The sequence below is a fragment of the Grampus griseus genome, assembly GCF_964374135.1.
Source record: "Grampus griseus genome assembly, chromosome: 10".
Taxonomy (NCBI): domain Eukaryota; kingdom Metazoa; phylum Chordata; class Mammalia; order Artiodactyla; family Delphinidae; genus Grampus; species Grampus griseus.
This window is the reverse complement of record NC_139004.1, coordinates 62,753,848-62,772,304: the sequence shown is the minus strand read 5'-3', so window position 1 is coordinate 62,772,304 and position 18,457 is coordinate 62,753,848. Positions and strand designations below refer to the sequence as shown.

General features: G+C 50.8%; 1 protein-coding gene across 4 annotated transcripts in view; it reads left to right on the top strand.

Annotated features, from left to right (window-relative positions):
* The window catches only part of FYCO1 (FYVE and coiled-coil domain autophagy adaptor 1), an 85,734-nt gene extending 69,980 nt beyond the window's left edge, over positions 1-15,754 (top strand). For 3 of the 4 annotated variants that reach the window (XM_082663129.1, XM_082663128.1, XM_082663130.1), the window contains exons 16-19: positions 2,672-2,882; positions 9,773-9,882; positions 10,325-10,464; positions 11,885-15,754. In XM_082663129.1, the coding sequence (XP_082519255.1) occupies positions 2,672-2,882; positions 9,773-9,882; positions 10,325-10,427 (424 nt within the window). In that variant the 3' untranslated portion in view covers positions 10,428-10,464; positions 11,885-15,754. The remainder of the gene's footprint in view (positions 1-2,671; positions 2,883-9,772; positions 9,883-10,324; positions 10,465-11,884) is intronic. The other variant, XM_082663131.1, reaches the window with a different exon arrangement.
* The last annotated feature ends 2,703 nt before the right edge of the window (positions 15,755-18,457 follow it).

Sequence of the window (18,457 nt, the reverse complement as noted above, 5' to 3'; positions counted from 1 at the left end):
CACAGATATTTATCCAGCACCTACTATGAGCTAGATACTCTTCTAGGTCCTTAGAGCACATCAGTGAACAAAGCAGACAAAGATTCCTGCCCTCATGTTCACTTTACATTCCAGCAGGGGTGACAGAAAATAAACATCAGTAAATAAGTAAATTATATAGTATGTTACAAGGTGGTGCTTGCTTTGGAAAAGAAACCAAGAGTAGGATTGGGGGGAGGGGTTGCAATTTTATTTTTTCTTAATTTTTTTAATTAGTTATCTATTTTATACATACTAGTGTATATATGTCAATCCCAATCTCCCAGTTCATCCCACCACCACTACCGTCACCACCACCCCACGCCTGCTTTGCCCCCTTGGTGTCCATACGTTTGTGGGGTTGCAATTTTAAATAGAAAACGCTAAGAAGGTAAGACTTGAAGGAGTTTTCATGCAGATATGTGAGGGACAGCATTCAGGCAGAAGGAACAGTCAGTGCAAAGGCCCTGGGGCAGGATGGTGTCTGGTGTGTTTAAGGAATAGGGATAGGGTCAGTGTGACTGAAGCAGAAATAGAGAAGGAGACTGGGTCAGAGAGGGAACAGGGCCCACGTCACATCAGGCCTTCTTGGCCATTGTAAGGACCCTGGCTTTTAATCTGAGGGGAATGGGAGCTTTAAAATTAGATTTGGAACAGAAGTGTGACTTAATATAATTTACATTATAAAAGGAGTCACTCTATTTGCCATGTGGAGAATGACTATGAAGGGACAGAAGTAGGGAGACCAGTTGAATTTACATTTATGATGTGAGTCTTATGGACAACAGACTTATTTAAGATTATATTTGAGCAGAGATGGCAAACCCTTGATTTCTTTTTATTAGCATCTCCTTTGGCGAGACTGAGAATTGTCCTCTCACTGAACAGATGAGGTCTAGAAAGGTAAAAAAGATTAAAGGCACAATCCAAGTAATTCGGTGCAAGGGGAGAATTCTGGAATGTAAAATTATGAAATGACCCAGCATTAGTGGGGCACCCTGTCAGAGTAAGTAATGCAGCAAGATTGCCATGTTGTAAGAGACCTCTTTTCCAAAATGGACCCTTCTCCCTACTTGCAGATTCTTGAAAATTGTAAATATTGGACACGACCTTTTTTTACTATAATTAGCAATAAAGCTTAAATTAACACATGGGAAAATGGTCCATGGAATTAAATTTTTGCACAGGTGAATGACCTGTATCAGAGCTGTTCCTTAGAGCATTTTGGTTTTCTAATCATTGATTAGTCTTCTCATTTGCAAAGCTTGGGGAGTATTCCCATCCACCTCTACGACTTTGGAGCCAACAGAATTCTTAGCACCACCACTTATTTGCTGTGCAGTCTTGGGCAAGTTACCTGCCCTCTCTGAGTTTTGGTTTCCACCCCTGTGTTAAAGGGGACAGTAATATTTTTGTCCATGAAAGGCAGTTTGGTGTAGTAGAAAGGCAGTGGCTTTGGATCAGACCTGTATGGACCTGGATAGAGTTGCTTAGTCTTTTTGAATCTTAGCTTCCTCGTGTGTAGACGGGAGCATCATGCTTCCTCACATAGCCCTTGTGACAACACCCGAAGCTGGCGAGCAGAGTTAGCCCTTGCACAGTTGCGGAGAGGAGATGGGAACGTCCAGGGCCACACACTCCTGAGCTGCAACCCCGCACTGGAGGCCCTGCCCTTGTGGCCCTCGCTCACCTGCTGCCTCCAGATTTGCTGGGCAGGAGGAGGCACCACTTAATCAGGGAGACTTTGCCCTTCAGCACAGGTTCATCTTCTAACGTAACTGTCACACCCGCCAGAGGCAGGCGTGGTTGTGTCTGTCTGCAGGTGAGGAACATGAGGCTGACATGAGGGTGAGCCCTGTGGCAGATGAGAAGCGAGGCAGGTACCAGCACCGGGTTCTCTGGGTCCTGCAGAGAAACTCACTGTCCCTAAACCCTTTAAACTTTTGGAACTGGCTCTTAATCCAGCTAATGAGAGTTAGAATAGGGACACAGCCCCAAGAAGCCTGTCTCCCCAGGGCCCTCAGACTACCCTGCATTAAAGAGTCTGGGGTGTTTGCATTTATGAAAAGTCAGGGTGCCTGCTTGGAATTTTTTGGCAGGCCCCGGATTTCCGCTGAAAAGAGGGATGACTGACCGAAAGGGCAGGAGGTTTCAAACGATGCGTGTGCTTACTTCTGGTGCTAATTAGGTAAAAGCGGGAGGCGAGGAACTGGAAGGAGAAAGGGGAGAGAAAGAGTGGACAGCTGAGCCGCAGGGCAGCTGCAGGAGAGCTGCAGAAAGCTGAGGCCTCGGCACGCGCTTCCCGTCCTTGAGCGGCACAGAGCGGCCCAGGCTGTCCTCTCAGTCCCAGCCGGCTTGCAGGGACCACACCAGCTCCTCGCGGGCAAGGATTATCATCTGTATTTTTTACTTCTGTGTCCCCAGTGCCTAGAGCTATGCCAGGCACCTAGTAAGTGCTCAGGAAACATCTGACGGCATGAGCTGCACATCAAGAATTCTCCCATGTTTAAGCGTGTCAGTCATGGGGACCCAGGGCTTTTCCTCCCAAGAGCCTCCAGGGTTTCCAGTCATCTCGGAGTCACAGACAACCTGGCCAGTGGACTCAAACGCTTTCCCTGCTTTGATCAAGTCCCTCTCTGCATTTGTATTTTAGGATAAAATTACCCCTCACGGTGGAAGAGATCGCCAACTTCGGGGAGGGCAACAGGGAGCTGTTTGTGAGGTCCAGTACCTATAGCCTCATCCCCATCACTGTGGCCGAGGCAGGCCTCACCATCAGCTGGGTCTTCTCCTCCGACCCCAAGAGTATCTCCTTCAGTGTGGTGTACCGGGAGGCGGAGGACACGCCGCTGGATCAATGTAAGGTGAGGCCATCTCCCTGCCAGCAGGATTCCCCGGGCAGAGCTTATCTGGGATGTTCTGAGAGGGGCACAGAGAGACCAGAGTGGGAAACCCCCCTGGGTTGCATCATGCAGAGCAGGCAACACACCCGGGCTTGTCCAGCCTGGGGGAGGAGAGCTGCCTTCTAATGTCTGAAGTCCTGCTCCTGAGTCAGCTTCAGACTGACCTTAGAATAGGTCGGTAGGTGAAACTGAAAGGAATACAGATGTGTGACTCAGTTTAAGGATCATTTCTTTAACAGAGCCATGTGGAGCAAGAACGGGTCACCATGGGAGGTGGGGACCAAGATCTTTGCTTCTGGTTATGAGCTTAGGGTGTTCAGCATCTCACCTCAGAAAGGTCAGTAGAGGCTCATAGCCATTGTGTCACTTGGGTGGGCTGGAAATCTTCGTGGCAGATACCAGTTCTTAGAATACTAAGACATTCTAAACATGGGACATTGACAGTGGCCGGGACCATAGTTCTCAACCTTGGCCACACATTAGAAACACCTGGGAAGCTTTTTTTAAAATAAATTTATTTATTTTTAAATTTTATTTATTTTTGGCTGTATTGGGTCTTCATTGCTGTGTGCATGCTTCCTCTAGTTGCGGCGAGCGGGGTCTACTCTTCATTGTGGTGCACGGGCTTCTCATCGCAGTGGCTTCTCTTGTTGCGGAGCACAGGCTCTAGGCATGCGGGCTTCAGTAGTTGTGGCACACAGGCTCAGTAGTTGTGGCTCACAGGCTCAGTAGTTGTGGCTCACAGGCTCTAGAGTGCAGGCTCAGTAGTTGTGGCTCACAGGCTTAGTTGCTCCGCGGCATGTGGGATCTTCCCGGACCAGGGCTCGAACCCATGTCCCCTGCATTGGCAGGCGGATTCTTAACCACTGCACCACCAGGGAAGCCCTGGGAAGCTTTTTAAAACACACTTCTGAGTCCCCACCCCAGACCACTAAACCAGAATCTCTAAGGGGGATCCAGGCATCCTTAGATGGTCCCAGTGGGCAATCAAGGTTGAGAGCCACTGGTGTAGCTCAAGGGGAAGAAGAGTAGAAAGGATGGAGTAGGATGCAGAGCACAGGACAATGAACAGCCTCCGGGGGCGCTGATTCACTGTGGGCCGAGGAAGAGGGAGGGTCTGAATTCCACACCTGAATCTCTGCAGGGAGGGTGCCAGGGGATGATGGAGGGAGAGCTGGTTTGGGTGGAAACACGAGTTCCATTTGAATCACTGTGAGTGGAAGGAATAGTGAGGACAGTCACACAGGCTGGATTGGAGCTCCAGGTAGATCCTAGACTTTTAATACAAAATCTCCATTTTCTAAGAATGAAGCTAGAGAGGAGCAATTTGAAGTTGTGTGAAAGAAGCCTTCTGTGAAGTCTCTGCGATGACATCCACTAGTCCCTCACGCTTGTGGTCCTCTGGGTGTCCTAAGGGGCTCGCGGTGAGGGCTGGGGAAGGCCCAGAGCCCCAGGAGGGCCAGGCTCGGGCATGCTGGCACACAGGTCGCCGCTCCAGCTTCGGTATCCACATGGGCGGACGTGTGTCCGTCTGTGTTTGCTCTCCTGCCATCCCTGTCCTGGTGATATCTGCCTATTATAGAGATTGCTTTGTCATTTCCTTCCTCTTCAAATTCACTCCTTAAATTTAATTCTAGCCCCCCTGAGTTGGCCTTGATTATTGGAGTCTTGTGCTCATGCTTATTTAAAAACTGCTCTGCCCCTCTTTTCCTTTTGGAGGCTCACAGCCACACCACACATGTAGCCTTGGAGCCCTTCCTTCCCAAGCAGTTCTGAGCGTCCACCCGGGAGGTCCTGGGCTTGTGGTCAGGGAGTGGATTCAGGCTCACTGCTGCCACCTGGGCACATGTCTCAGTCCATGAGGCAGGTCTTAGTCCCACCTTGCTGATGAGGAAACTCGGGTGCAGAGCGGCCTGCCTGGGCAGTTGGTTGGGCAGCAGTTTAAGCAGCGTGCTGCTCAGCTCTGCACTAGCAACCAGCTGCACCACCTGGAACTCAGCACCAGCACCTTCGCTGTTCACTTCCTGTTCCCAGTGCCCGCCGAGCGCCTCGCACTGTGTCTGCCCACGTTAGATACTGGTGGATATTTGTGGGAGGGAGAGAGGGAGGTGACTAGATCCGGTCTTCACGCCTCTCTCCTTGCTCAGTCACTCACCAGCCTAATCCTCATGGCCCTGGGAGACCTGTGTGGTTCCTCCCAGGAATCAGGAGCTCAGGGACGCCCAGGAGCCATCCTCATCTCTGGCTCCCTTATTGCCTGAAGGATATGGTTACCATTGTCTTTCCCACAGTGGACGCCAGGGGGCAGAAGGAGCCCATCTGCAGGGTGGGTGAGAACGGTGCTCAGGTGCTCCTCTGCCGTCACAGGCGCAACTGTCACCAGCCAGCTGTGGGGATGGCTGTGATGTCTGCCTGTGGTCCTGTACAGACATCAACCTGGAGAATCTACATCCAGGCTCACACCTTTAGCATCTATCCTGGGGACTCCCCGTATGATGCCCTGACCAGACTGGACCTTATTGGGAACAATGGGACATAGTGCAAATTGCAACACTCAGGTTTCGTGATTGTGGAGGTTCAGGCATGAGGAGCTATGCTGTGTACTTGCACTCTGTTCACAACCATTTAGTGTACGCTGTATACTGGGCTCTGTAGGGTGGGCCCACTGGGGATAAAGAGAGAAGGAACAGCATGAGATCTGCCCTTGAGGAGCTCATGGTGTGATCAGAGAGAGACCTTATTTAAAAAACAACTGTGGGGGAAAAAAGAAAGAAACAACTGTGATTCCAGGTGGTGACTGTCGTGGTGGAGTGGCACTTGGGGGTGGGGGGCAGACACGTAACCTGGGGAGCAGTGATCGGGGCAGGAGACTCTTGGGCCAAACCAAGAAAAGCTGTGGGGAGGGGATGGCAGGGGGACATGGGTTAGAGGAAAAGCGTACAGGTGGAGGGAACAGCATGGAAGGCCAGTCCCATCTCTAGGGGCATGTCAGACACTCCCACTCGGGACCACCCTCTCTCCAGAGGGACCTCCTCTATCAAGGCCATGCCTTGACACTGAGATTAGAGACTGTGACTTTGGGAAGCACTTGACGAAAGAAGCGGTAAATCAAGGACTTGAGGCTACCCATGTGCAGACTGCTGCCCTGAAGCCTGGGACAAATCAGGGAAGAAGACCGAGGCCCTGCCTCTCTCTTTGGCCAGAGAAGCTCAGAGGCCTGCCTTAGGCTACTGGGAGCAAGGACCCTTGATTTTTTAAACAGCTTTATTGAGGTATAATTTACACACCATATAATTCACCCATTTAAAATGTGCAATTCACTGTTATTTCAGTATTATTCACAGAGTTGTGTAACCATCACCACTGTCTGATTTTAGATCATTTTCATCATCCCCCAAAACAAAAAGAAACCCTGTGCCCATTAGCAGTCACTCCCCAACCTCCACCCAGCAACCACCAACCTACCTTCTGTCCTTACAGATTCCCGGTTCTGGACATTTCATGTGAATGGAATCATGCAATATGTGGCCTTTTGAGACTGACTTTTTCCATTTAACATAGAACCCTGGCTCTGCACCAGGCCGCCAGGTCACTAGAGTCCCTCGAGAAAGCAGTAAAACCAACTTGGACTGTTTTGCAGATATATCACTTACATCAGGTCATGGGCGCCCAAGCACTGGAGGCTGATGCGAGACGCCCCCAGAGCTCACACAGCAGAGACCTGTCTCACTCAGGGTTACATGAGACCCCAGTCATCTCCCGTCACCTCTGCTGTATGGGCTTTGACACCAGAGCCTTCGTTAATCTCCCCTAGACGTTTTGATTGATTGATTTTAAAATCAGTCTTACAGATTTTGACCGTGGTAGAAAAAACAGCAGCTGGAATGAACCAAAAGTCCATAGAGTAGACTGTTTAAAGAAATGAAGAGTATTATCTTACACGTGTCCTCTTCAGAGGACCTGCCTTAACAAGCTCTTGGGTTTTGCTTTGTAATCAAAGTAGTGTGTGGGAAGCTTGAGGTGCGGGGCACACAGGTGTCCCTGTGTAAACAGCAAGCCTTTCTCCCCAGCACTTCCTCCTACATGTGGTTGCTGAAGTATCTTAGGCCAGGCTCAGAATTTTTAGGTTATGCATCACGGGAACAGACCCAACCACCCAGCCTCCCAGGATTCTCAGTCCCCAGTGGAATTAGAATATTGTAGAACATTAATGGAACTTGATAAGAAGCAGCTGCCACAGAGCCCATGCATAGTAGGTCCTCATGCATCTTTGTCCCTTCCAGGCTTGTCTTGGGCCCGTCCTACTCCCTCACCACCACCAGCTTCCTGCCAGAGCACATGTACTGTGGTGTCAGGAACATACTGTGTGCTATCTCTCTCTCCCATGCCTTTGGGATCTCCCTCTTGACTTCTCTCTGACCCATATGTTATTTAGCTTCCAAATATTTTGGGATTTTCCAGGCAACTGCTTTTTTTTTTCTTACTTAATTCCATTGTCAGAAAATGCACTTTGTATAGTTTGAATCCTTTTAAATGTAAGTTTTGGGTTTTTTTTTTTTTTAATGGCCTAGAATATGGCCTACCTGGTGAATGTTTCAAGTACACTTGAAAAGCATGTGTGTTCTGCTATTGTTGGGTGGAGTGTTCTATACATATCAGTTAGATCAAGTCAGTTGATAGTGTTCTTCTATTTCCTTACTGAGTTCCTGCCTACTTATTTCATCAATTATTGAGGGACATTAAAATATCCAACTATAATTATGAATTTATTCTATTTCTCCTTGTAACTCTACCACTTTTTGCTTCATATGTGTTGAAGCTCTGTCATTAGGGGCATAAATGTTTAGGATTGTTTTGTCCCCTTGATGAAATTGACATCTTTATCATTATGAAACTGTCCCTGGCCACATTCTTTGATGTAAAAATCTACTTTGATATTAATATAGTCAATCCCTCTTTCTTTTGACTAGTGTTAACATGGTATATCTTCTTACATCCTTTTAACTTCTTTGTATCTTTACATTTAAATTGTATTTCTTGTAGGCATGTTGGGGTTGGGGCTTGCTTTTATCCAACCTGATAATACATGCCTTTCAATTGGGATGTTTAGCCTACTTACATTTAATGTGATTGTCAATAAGGTTAGGTTTGAGTCTCTCATCTTACTGTTTTTTATTTGTTCCATCTGCTTGTTGTTCTCTTTTCCTCTCAAAGCAGTAACCTAGGGCAGTTGCAGGGCTCACCTTGTTCTCTCACAGATCACTGTCCATCATTGCCTGATGTACAGTGTCTTAAAAACTGTTTTGTATATTTTGTTGGTTTGGGTTGTTACTTGAGAGGGTAAATCTTAGCCATTCTCCCGTGCTTTTGAATATGTTGTCCCTGCTGCCTGGAGCTGCCAGAGCTCCCTATAACTAGCTAAGTTGTCCAAGCTCAGTGTTGCCTCTTCCAGGAAGTCTTCCCTGATTCTGCCTCTCCTCCCTCCCACCCAGAGGCTGGGATAGGCACCCCTCCCTGGTAGACCCCTCGTGACAGTCTCACCCAACATAATTGAATGTTTTTTTTATCTGTTGTCACCATTAAACCACAAGATCCTTAAGGGCAGCAGAGCCTTTTGTGGGAACTTACTTCACTTTGGGAACTTTGTGGCCACCATGTAGTGTTTCAGGAAACAGGTAGCTGTATTCAAGTTTGAGTTGAAAAAGTAACCACATCTTTATAACTATTTTGGAGTCAGTCATTTTGCACAGGTTGAAAAATGTTTAATAGGAAAAAATTAAAACTAAATTTAACAAAAATTGAATTTCCAAAAAAGGAGCAACATTTAATTTTGTAGAGAATGAAGATTTTTACATTGTGGGGCAGCTCACCACCTTAGGAACCCGTCGCTGAGATGTTACATGGTCTGCGTGACCATTTATATGTAGTCCCAAATGGGAGGCTTATGGATGCTTAATGAGACAAGACCCTCTAAGACCCCTTAGAGGGTCTTGTCTCTAAGTGTCTCTAAGTGCTTGTCCCTTCAAAAAAATGTTTTTAATTTTGGTTGGCTCTTGTGTTCATTCCTGTCATATCTTCAATTTTAAAGTATCTTAGCTGGCTAACAGGTTGAAGACTCTGCCCATGGGAAAGAGGTTGGCCATCGAAAGACCCCAGCCCTGGCCCTGTCCAGCTCACAGCATTTGCTCAGATTTGGCCTCTGACAGTGAGGCCCTTAGAAAATAAATGTCTCCTGGGATTAATTTCTCATTCTCAGAGGAGATAGAGAGGAAGCAGGAGACTTGGAAAGATGAAAGGGCTCTGAGGCATATGGACCGACTGGGGCCAAGTGAGAAGCCACGGGTGGAGCCAGGGGTGGTCAGCCTGGGGCCCAGCAGCTTCACAAAGTGTGGAAAGAGGGCTCGGCCTGTCCTGTGAGACCCCCAAGGGTAGCAGCACCTGCGCAAAGGAAAGAGCCAGGCAGGATTTCACCTAGAATAAGCCTCACCTTCCTGAAGCCAGAAGGGGGCTGTTCCTCTGGATGGTGGAGCGTTCTGTCACTGGCCATGGTCAGAGGAGGCTGGAGGACCATTCTTTTGGGATGCTGACCAATTCATGATTCTGGATGAAAGTCGTGTCTACAGCCTCGCCACTATCTCAAGTTATCGACCCCCCCAGGGCATGTGGAAGGTACCCCACCGATCCTGGGGGCTGTTCTCAGCCCCAACCCTGCTCAGCTGTGACCTTAGACGAGGCAGGCACTCAGCTTCCCTGGGCCTCAGTTTCCTTCTCCAAGATACAGAGTCTGCCCAGAGGATCCATGGTGCCCTCTCAGCTTCTGTTTCACTTTTCCTATCTGCTTTGTCTCCCAGGTGCTCATTCCCACAACCCGATGCAATTCCCACAAGGAGAACATCCAGGGCCAGCTCAAGGTCCGCACACCAGGCATCTACATGCTCATCTTCGACAACACCTTTTCCAGGTAGGGGCCACCTCATTCATCAGCATCCAGAGGAATCCACCTGGCACCTGGTCCCAAGAACAGAGGTGGATGTTTAAAAGAAGTTATTTAATTATCAGTAGCTTATCATCAGTAGTTCTTTGATTTTAGACCTATGCCTTGGTGTTCCAGTGTCTGTTATAGACTGTGTAACACACAGGCTAATACTTACAGACTCTCGCCACATGGCAGGTGTGTTCTCCGCCCTCCGCTCTTACTTACTCACTTCAGCCCCACATCAGCCTCATGCAATAGGGACTGTCTTTCTCCTTGTGTTACTACTAAGGGACTGAGGACCAGAAGGATAGAAGAGTGACAATCCCAAGTCACACAGCTGGTGGTGGAGCTGGATTTGAACCCAGGTGGCCAGGCTGCAGACTCTAGGCTCTTACCCGGGACGCTCTTCTGCCTCTCTGCTGTCCAGATTCCCACTGCCCAGACCAGAGAAGAGCCCAGTAAATATAGTGGAAGGATTAGGTGGATGGATGGATGGATGGATGAGAGAGAAGCGAAGGAATGAAGGCTAAAGTTTGAGACCAGAGCTGTGAGGACCAGAGCTCTGAGGTGAGGCCCCTGGGCCCTCCTGTCATGGGAGTGGAGCAGCAGGTACCATCTTTGGGAAGCACTGTTTCAAAGCACCAGATGCAGATCCAGGAGTGTAGGGCTTGCGGGGCAGGAGGATGGGGATGTAGGGAGATAAGGCTGGAGGGGCGGCCAAGAAAGGAAGTAGGATAGAGGACCACCATTGGTTGAGCATCTGCTGTGAGCCAGGGGCCTACATCATGGAGACGTGAGACAGGTTGCTGGGCACCTGTCCCTTTTATGTCTTCTGCTTCAGCATAAGCCCTTAATTGGGGCTTGCCTCTTTTATAAGACCTGTCTTGTCAGCACCCAGCCACATCCTCTCTGAGCAGGACCTTGAGCTAGCGGCCACATCCCTCCACATGGGCGCCCTTCCAAGCCCACTTAATAGGCTAGGAATAACTTAATAGGACACTCTAAGGGAAAGCTAGAGTGCCACCCCCTCACCGCCTCCAGGCCTTGAACTCTCAGGGCTTGTGGCCGTGGGCATCTACCAAGGGAGAGGTTAGAAGAATGGGCTTCCCACCTTGCCCCACTCCTTCCCCTCCCCCCACCCCCACCCCCCATGAACATGAACACACCTTGAGTTAGCAGGACTCTCGGGCACAGGCCCAGCGTGTCCAGACAGCTGCTTTCGGACTGGACGTGGGCCTCAGCCCCTCTGGGGCAGCAGTTAGGAAACTGGGTGGAGGCCAGCCAGGCACAGGCTCTGCTCTTCCCTCTGTGGGTTTTAGTTGAACCCCAGTTTCCTCTGAAGTGGCAGCCAGCATTTTTACTACCTCACAGAGCCCCACTGTGTGTTGACGGAGAGGCCGGTAGAGGCATGTTGAGGGCAGAGTGCAGCCCCAGGCTGGCCCGCAGTTATCATTAGAAGCGGCCGTGGTGCAGTGACACACTCTGGCCTTAATCCACTGAGGTCATCTCAGGGGCCAACTCGAGACTTCCAAAGCATGGACAGCAAAATGGATTTCGATGCCCAGGCAGAAAGAAATCCAGGCTCACTTCCACCGTATATGTCCTCTCCATGCCTGCTCCATTCACTTCCCCAGTGCAGTCCAGACCACCTAGACCCTGGAGACCCCCGGGACTGCTTCAGAGCAGCAAGGCAAGCGGGGGCGGGGCTTCACAGTGTGAGACCAAATGGGCCTTTCTGCGCCCAAGCCCCAGGAAAGTCTGTGGCGGTGTCCCAAGACCCCTGATACTTTGCAGGGAGATGTCTCTGCTAGACAGACAGGAAGTGGGGGTGAGGGGGCCTGGAAGAGTCCGCATATTCTGCAAGACGCCCCAGCCTCCGAGCAGAGGTCTCTGCACAAAGACTCGCCGTGCCAGGTCACTGCAGCTGCTGCCCCTCGGGCTTTTAGCCCTCAAGGTAACACCTCCTTTTCCATTTCTGTTTCCTCAGGTTTGTCTCCAAGAAAGTATTTTATCACTTAACGGTTGACCGGCCTGTGATCTACGATGGAAGTGATTTCCCGTAGCCTCAAGCACGTGGATGTTAATAGTTTCCCATTACCCACAGGAAACACTACTCTTCCTCTCCTGTCACATAAAGCATTTACAAAACCCAAAAAACAGCAACCAGCTGCTCTGAAGCCATCAAGATCCACTGTGCAGCGGGCCCTTGGCTGCCCTTGGAGCTGGGTTCCTCGCACTCAGCACCACGCACGTCACTCTTAGCCCTGTGGCTTCTAAGGGCTCAAGCAACGTTTCCATTGTCCTCACACCCAGAGGGACACTATGCCAAAGTTTCAAAGACTCAGGAGACCACTGGCCTCTCCTGGGGGCACACTTGGTTCCAGGCCTCCTGTGGAGAGTTTCCCAGGCGAGAGAGGATCCCACTTCTGCTCAGGGAGAGACATGGCCCCCTGTGCCCAGCCTGGGGCCACGCATCATGGGTGACCATGAGCTGGGATGCCCTGGCCAGACCCTGTGAGGCCCTCGAGTCCTCCCAGGAAAAGGAGGTCGGGGCACCCAGGGGCCCACCCAAGATCCCAACCAGCCTCCTCCATCATGCTCCTGTCCCTTCCTGCCCCGTGAGTCCAGGGCTGCTCCAGAACTCAGCCATTTCAGAGGGTCCTCCAGCTGCACGTGCCTCCTGGCCCTTCTGTCTGGGCAATTCTGTCCGCAAGCAAAGCCCTTCACTCAGCCAGACCTCTCAACGGCTCAAAACATCACCCTAAGAATCAGAATTGAAGCTAATCCAGGGAACAGAACCCACCTACTGAGGGCCTGCAGTGCTGTCTGTCTACGGACGGCCAGAGCCCAGATGCTGGGTAATGTCAACGCCATGACCAGAACGCAGGGTTGTGCATCAGCCTACAGGGCTCACTCCTTAGCCGACAGCCTGTCTTTGTTTATATCAATAAGAGCTTCTGCCTCACCTGCAGATATGTTTACTGAAGATCATAAATCAGGGTAGGAACCACTTTTAAAAATTGGGGCTTCTTAACAAAAGTCTTTGGTAACTCAAGTGTCAACAGGCATAATTCATGAATCTGCTCTTTGCACACCTCTTGGTCCCCCCTCCCCACCTACCAGATTCCCCACACCCCATTTGCCCACTTCCTGCTGCTCAGCCTGCACCTGACACCTGTGAGCTGCCTCCCTCTGGGGCAAATGAATCCTCTGTCCTTTTCCAGGACGAGAGAAGGAGATAGTCTTCCTGTTCTCTGTGGCCCTCTTCTCCCACCACAGAGGGCTCACCTTTGACGGCCTTTTTGTGCCCTGTTCACAGGGCAGTCAGGTCCCAGGTACTTTTCACAGTGAGTAGAACATCTGACAAAGCAGCCCACCTTGGCTGGGGACAGGGAGAGGGCGCCGGGCAGGGTGACTGTGGGTCTGAGTGTTGGGCCCAGCCAGCCCTCCAGCTAGTCTGGTGACTAGGCCAAGCCACACCACCTCTAAGCTTTATCTCGTGGTTCACAAGCCTGGTCTGACCAGTTCTGAGAGCTGGAGAATGGGTCAGGAACCCCAGGCCAAGTTCAGCTCAGACCCCACACCCACCATGCACCAGCAGAGAGGACTTGTGGGGCAGGGGCAGGAGGAAATGACTTTGGCGATCGATTCAGAACTTTGATTTAAACAGGAGACTTAGGCACTCCCAGTCACTTTAAGTGGGGTTTGGGACATGGTGAACAGAACCTTCAGAGAGATTAGCACAGAGAAAAGCTGGACCTCTTGTGCTGTCTTTCCTGGGAGCAGCCGCCTGTGGCAGAAAGCCACGTCTCTAGCATCTCCTCGAGCAAGGTCCTGACAGCGCTCAGCACCAAAACGGAAATAGCCAGGCCCCCAGAGACCTCCTAGCCTCGTGCTTGTCCTCACAGGGGGCCACACAGCCTATAGGTTGTTCCAGGGCGAATTATCCTGCCTTTAAAGCCACCCACCCTCTTGGATAGGCAGGTGTAGCTAGTCTACCACATGAGAGAAACTAACAAAACCCAGAGCAGTCTGGGATCTTGGTTTGAGTGCTTAGCTTTCCCAGGATACCGTGGAGACTGGCCAAGCTGATGGCCTTCTGCTGGTATCACCACCGTCACCTGCAGCTAGAACCAGCGTTTCGAGAGTAGCTGATGTGTTTCCTGCGAAAGGCCTGGAACATTCCATCTGAGGCCGATTCTGAACCTCTGTCACTCAGCCCAACTGTAGCTTAAAAAATCACTTGGCTCTTGTGAAGGCAACCCAGAGCCACTGCTGCAGGAGCGCGTGGGCCCCTAGTGGCCCCACAACAAAAGGTGACTGCAGTTGTGCAAAAAGGCCTTTGCTGTGTTCAGAGACCTGCCCCCCGACGCCCGGTCACACCCCGCTTCTGCAGCATATTTATTTTTTGTGTTGAATGGACTCTTGTCCTTTGTTCCTTTGCTGTGCGCGCTCAGGTTTGCTGTGCGCTATGCGGCTAGAGAATATGTATGGCTGCAGATACGCTTGCAGCCATATTTAGGTATGGCTTCTATAAATAGCTTTCTTATTTTAAACAGGTTCCCAATTTTACTGAGGCTTTGGGGTTGCAGTATTTTTTTTGTAATGCAAACGACAATGAAGGACAGCTATTGAAAGTGGTGGCTCCACCCAGTAGACTGAATTACACTAGAAGTCAAGAAGGAGGAAACATCCTTGGGGTCTCAGATCACTATTTAAAAGCAAAAACAAAACCCCAGCAGCCCCTTGATGGCCCAGCTTTCTGAATAACCGTTACTCTTTAGTATTGATACCAGCCACCTTGCTCACCACTGTCTCAGAAGCCACTGATCACCCTCGCCCATGAACACAGCCTCTGTCAGGCACACTCATGAACCTCAAGGAAGGGCGTTTGGGAGGAAGCGTGGCCTCTGCAGAGCGCTTCTGGCTGGAGCCCACCTACTCCAGGTCTACAGGACCAAGAGCAGGCAAGGAAATTCTCAAGCAGGAATCTGGAACTGAAACACCACATAGGGTTTAGAAAGTAGACATGAAAAGCCACACTATGTAGTTCAGAAATAGAAGGGATGGTTTTTCTGGCAGTTTTCAGTTGTCACTCACCTTCGGTGGTGAAGTCATTCCAGACTCACATGAAAAGAAATCCCCATTTGGGGATGAAATCTCAATCTGTTTTATGATACTGGTGAGATGTCCACTGCCATGGTTTTATAGGAGTTTCAATTTCAGAAGCCCACCTTGGTGACTCTACATGGGAGAATCCCATCCTTGACTCAGAGGTTTTGAGAATCAGCAGAGCCACCATCTGTGATGCTCAGAACCAAGGGTTGCCCAGAGACTGGAGTCAGCCATCCACATTTACAAAATGCTTACCTGAAATGTACTTTTCAGTGGAACCTTGGGTAAGTTTCTCTCTTTTCATTGTGCTTCTTCCAAGGAAACAGGAAAGACTGAGTTAATGCCTTTTCTCTCTTAAGCACTTTTTCAAAATAATAAAGTACATCTTTAAATTTGGGGAGGCATTTCTGATGAAAAGGCTTCCTTAGAACCTTAGGACGAGTGTTATCCAGAGATGATCCTGCCCCTGGTGGCTGCAGAGCAACAGTGAAGCCTCAGTTGGATGGCTTCCAAATCGGAATTGCACTTTAATTGACTAATCCTCAGTTCTTGCAGCCTTATGGGATAGCGGGTCTGGAAACCCATCGCATTCTTATCTGCCAAAGAATTACCCAGAAGCACATCAAATGTCAACACGCTACCTGCACAGCAGGGGTGATGAACTTTTGTATCCCAAAACATATTCCTTATAGCATCTGCTGCACCATTTGGGAATGTCTTTATTTTTAACCTCAGGATTTAAATAAACACTATGTCATTGACAGTAGTGTCATCTTTCATTCTGTTGAGACATAAGGCAAGCAATGAAGTTGCCCACAGCAGAGTCGGGGTCGAGCTGCCCTTCTGGGACACGTCTTGTACCATGACTTTTCAAAAGGGCCTGAGCCAGCAGCTGCCCTGAACGGTTGCCACATGGCCTGATATCTGGACCCACAGTCTGCTCTGAGGCCTGTGTTCAGACCTGCCTGAGCCATCGCAATGCACCAACCCACTGCCCTCTGCCAGATGAGCTTTTGCGTTCAGCAAAATTCCCCAGCCCTCCCCTGGTCCTCAAAGAGCGCACAGAGCAAAGAGCGACCTGATTTACCAGAATAATGGGGTGGGGGAGGAGGTCACGGTGACCGAAAACCACAGTTAGTGAATCTGGATATAAATCTGGGCAAGACTGCCAGCACGAGGCAGTACAGAGGATCAGCAAAGAGCCTGGACACAGGCCCCGAGGTGCATGTCCCAGTCACGCCACCGGGCAGATTGAGCTCAGGCTGGGCAGTCCATTTGCACTCACCTCTCCTGAGTGCCTTGTGCCCCACAGAGCCCCTCCCAGTCCCCCTTCCCTCCACCTCCCTCCAACCCTCCCCCTGCCCCCCGGATTCTCCTGTGGCCTCATCTTTCATCAGTTACTCAGGAATAAGTTACTTTCCATAATCGGATTGTTCCCACTAGGGCCAGGACCTGTGTTTCTTGCATCTTCATCTCCCTCTGCCTCACCTCACAGCATCCAGCACTGTGCCAGGCACGAGAGCGCTCGCCAGCCTCTGAATCGGCGAGGACACTCGGTGCCTTGGTCAGCTCTAAGCCATCAACAATCCCACTGGCCAACTTGGCCAGAGACAAACTCCCCAAACCCCCATGTCAGAGAAGGACAAAGGGCAAGCCTGCAGGGGAGGTTTGGGGAGAATGGAGGTGAGCTGGTCACTAGATCCGACCCCTCACAACCCCCTATACCCTCAAGTCAAGCCTCTTACTGTCCAGTAACAAAAGAGTGGTTTATCCAAGTGCCCAAAACAGCACAGCAGAAGGATTTCTTTATTAATAGGACAGTCCCTCCCGAGACTCAGGTGGCCACGTGGACTGGGCCTAGAAGGAGAACCGACGGGGACACATGGATGTGCAGGCTGCTCTATCTGGGCTGGGATCCTTCGTGGCAGAATCCCTGTGCACCTCACCCCACCTGCTGAACCGCTGAGTAGTCCAAGGTGACCAAACCAATCCTCCGCTCCAGGGTTTCCCAGCCCCCACTCGATTCCAGGCATTCTGGCCCATCTCGGCGTCCGTACGCGCCGTGGCACTCGTCCGTACGCGCCGTGGCACTCGGTTCCACGCCTCTTCCGCTCGGTCGCCGAGTGGTGCTGGAGAACGTAGAGATTCCCCAGGTGACTCAGAAGGACACTGTCTGCAGGGTCAGCCCTTTCGGTTTGAAGATGCGTGGGAAAAATCTGGCGAGTGGGGCCCGCCACCCACGCACATCTGAAAAGCAAATAGATGGTGAAACCTGTCGCCCGAGATGAGAAAACGGACTTTTTCGGGGGGAGAGATTGAAGCCGAAGCCATCAAAACCCAGGGGAGAGCCGAGCTATTATGAAAGCCGCTCAAAGTGGGTTAGGGTTGAAAGAAAGGTCAGCCTTTTACTTTTTCCACACCTGCTGGTTTCTAAAGAAAGATGGTAAAGCCGAGCAGAAGTGTGATTGCCGACCTCTGGTCTTTGATGTGTGTCTCCTGGTCCCTCCCCCATCCCCCGAGCTCTGGGGGAGGATGGAGGCTGGTGTAGTTTCCTCACACCTCCTGGCACGTTCGTGCTGAGGTTATCGCAGACTTGGCAGCCCCATCTGCAGCCTGGAATGCGTTGTCTTCTTAGCTCAAAAATGAACAAAGGGAGCCAGGCCTCGCCAACGCTGAGAAGCGTGAGTGCCCTTCCCCAAGGAAGGCCTCATTTCCAGAGCAGGTTTGGCTTTGGGCCTGTGGCTCCACAGAATCCTCAAAGGGAAGGTGATTTCAGGGAGGCCTCCCAGCTTTCCACTCCCAAGGTGGCCTCTGACTGAGCCCCAAGGAGAGAAGGACACCATTCTTGGGAGGTCACACATCCGTCTGCCAGGTCAGTGGGTCAGGCGTTGTCTTCTCCCTGGCGTGAGAAAGGAAAGCGGGTGGGGGGTGGGGGAGGGTGAAAGGATAGGAGAGTGAAGAAGGGGTCCGAAAAGAGGACCAGCAGCAGGGAGGGCCTTTCCGGAGGAGGCCTCGAGGGGTGCCACACCGCAGGCCAGCTTAGCAGAAGCCGCCTTTCTCGTGGGAGGAAAGGAGCAGTGGGGAAATGGCAGGTTTACGGAACAGACACCAAAGGCAGTGACTGCAGACACGGAGAAGGTAATCCAATTTGTCCCTCTGTCTCGGAGGCTGACTTCAAGCCCCCACGTGCTTTCACAAAACAGCCCTTGCGTGTGGCAGCAGGTCAGCCCTCTAAGTGGCCTTTGCACAATACACAGGGTCCACATGTAGAACCAAAGGTCTTTGTAAAGACAGCCCTTCTCCACCAGCAAGGACCCCACAGGACTGTTGGGTGTTCTCAGCAAGAGGATCACACGTTCACACCCCCAAGATGACCCTGTGGAAGAGGGATAGGGACCCGTGAGGCACAGATCAGGCACGCAGGCTCCTTAGGATCAAGGGTTCA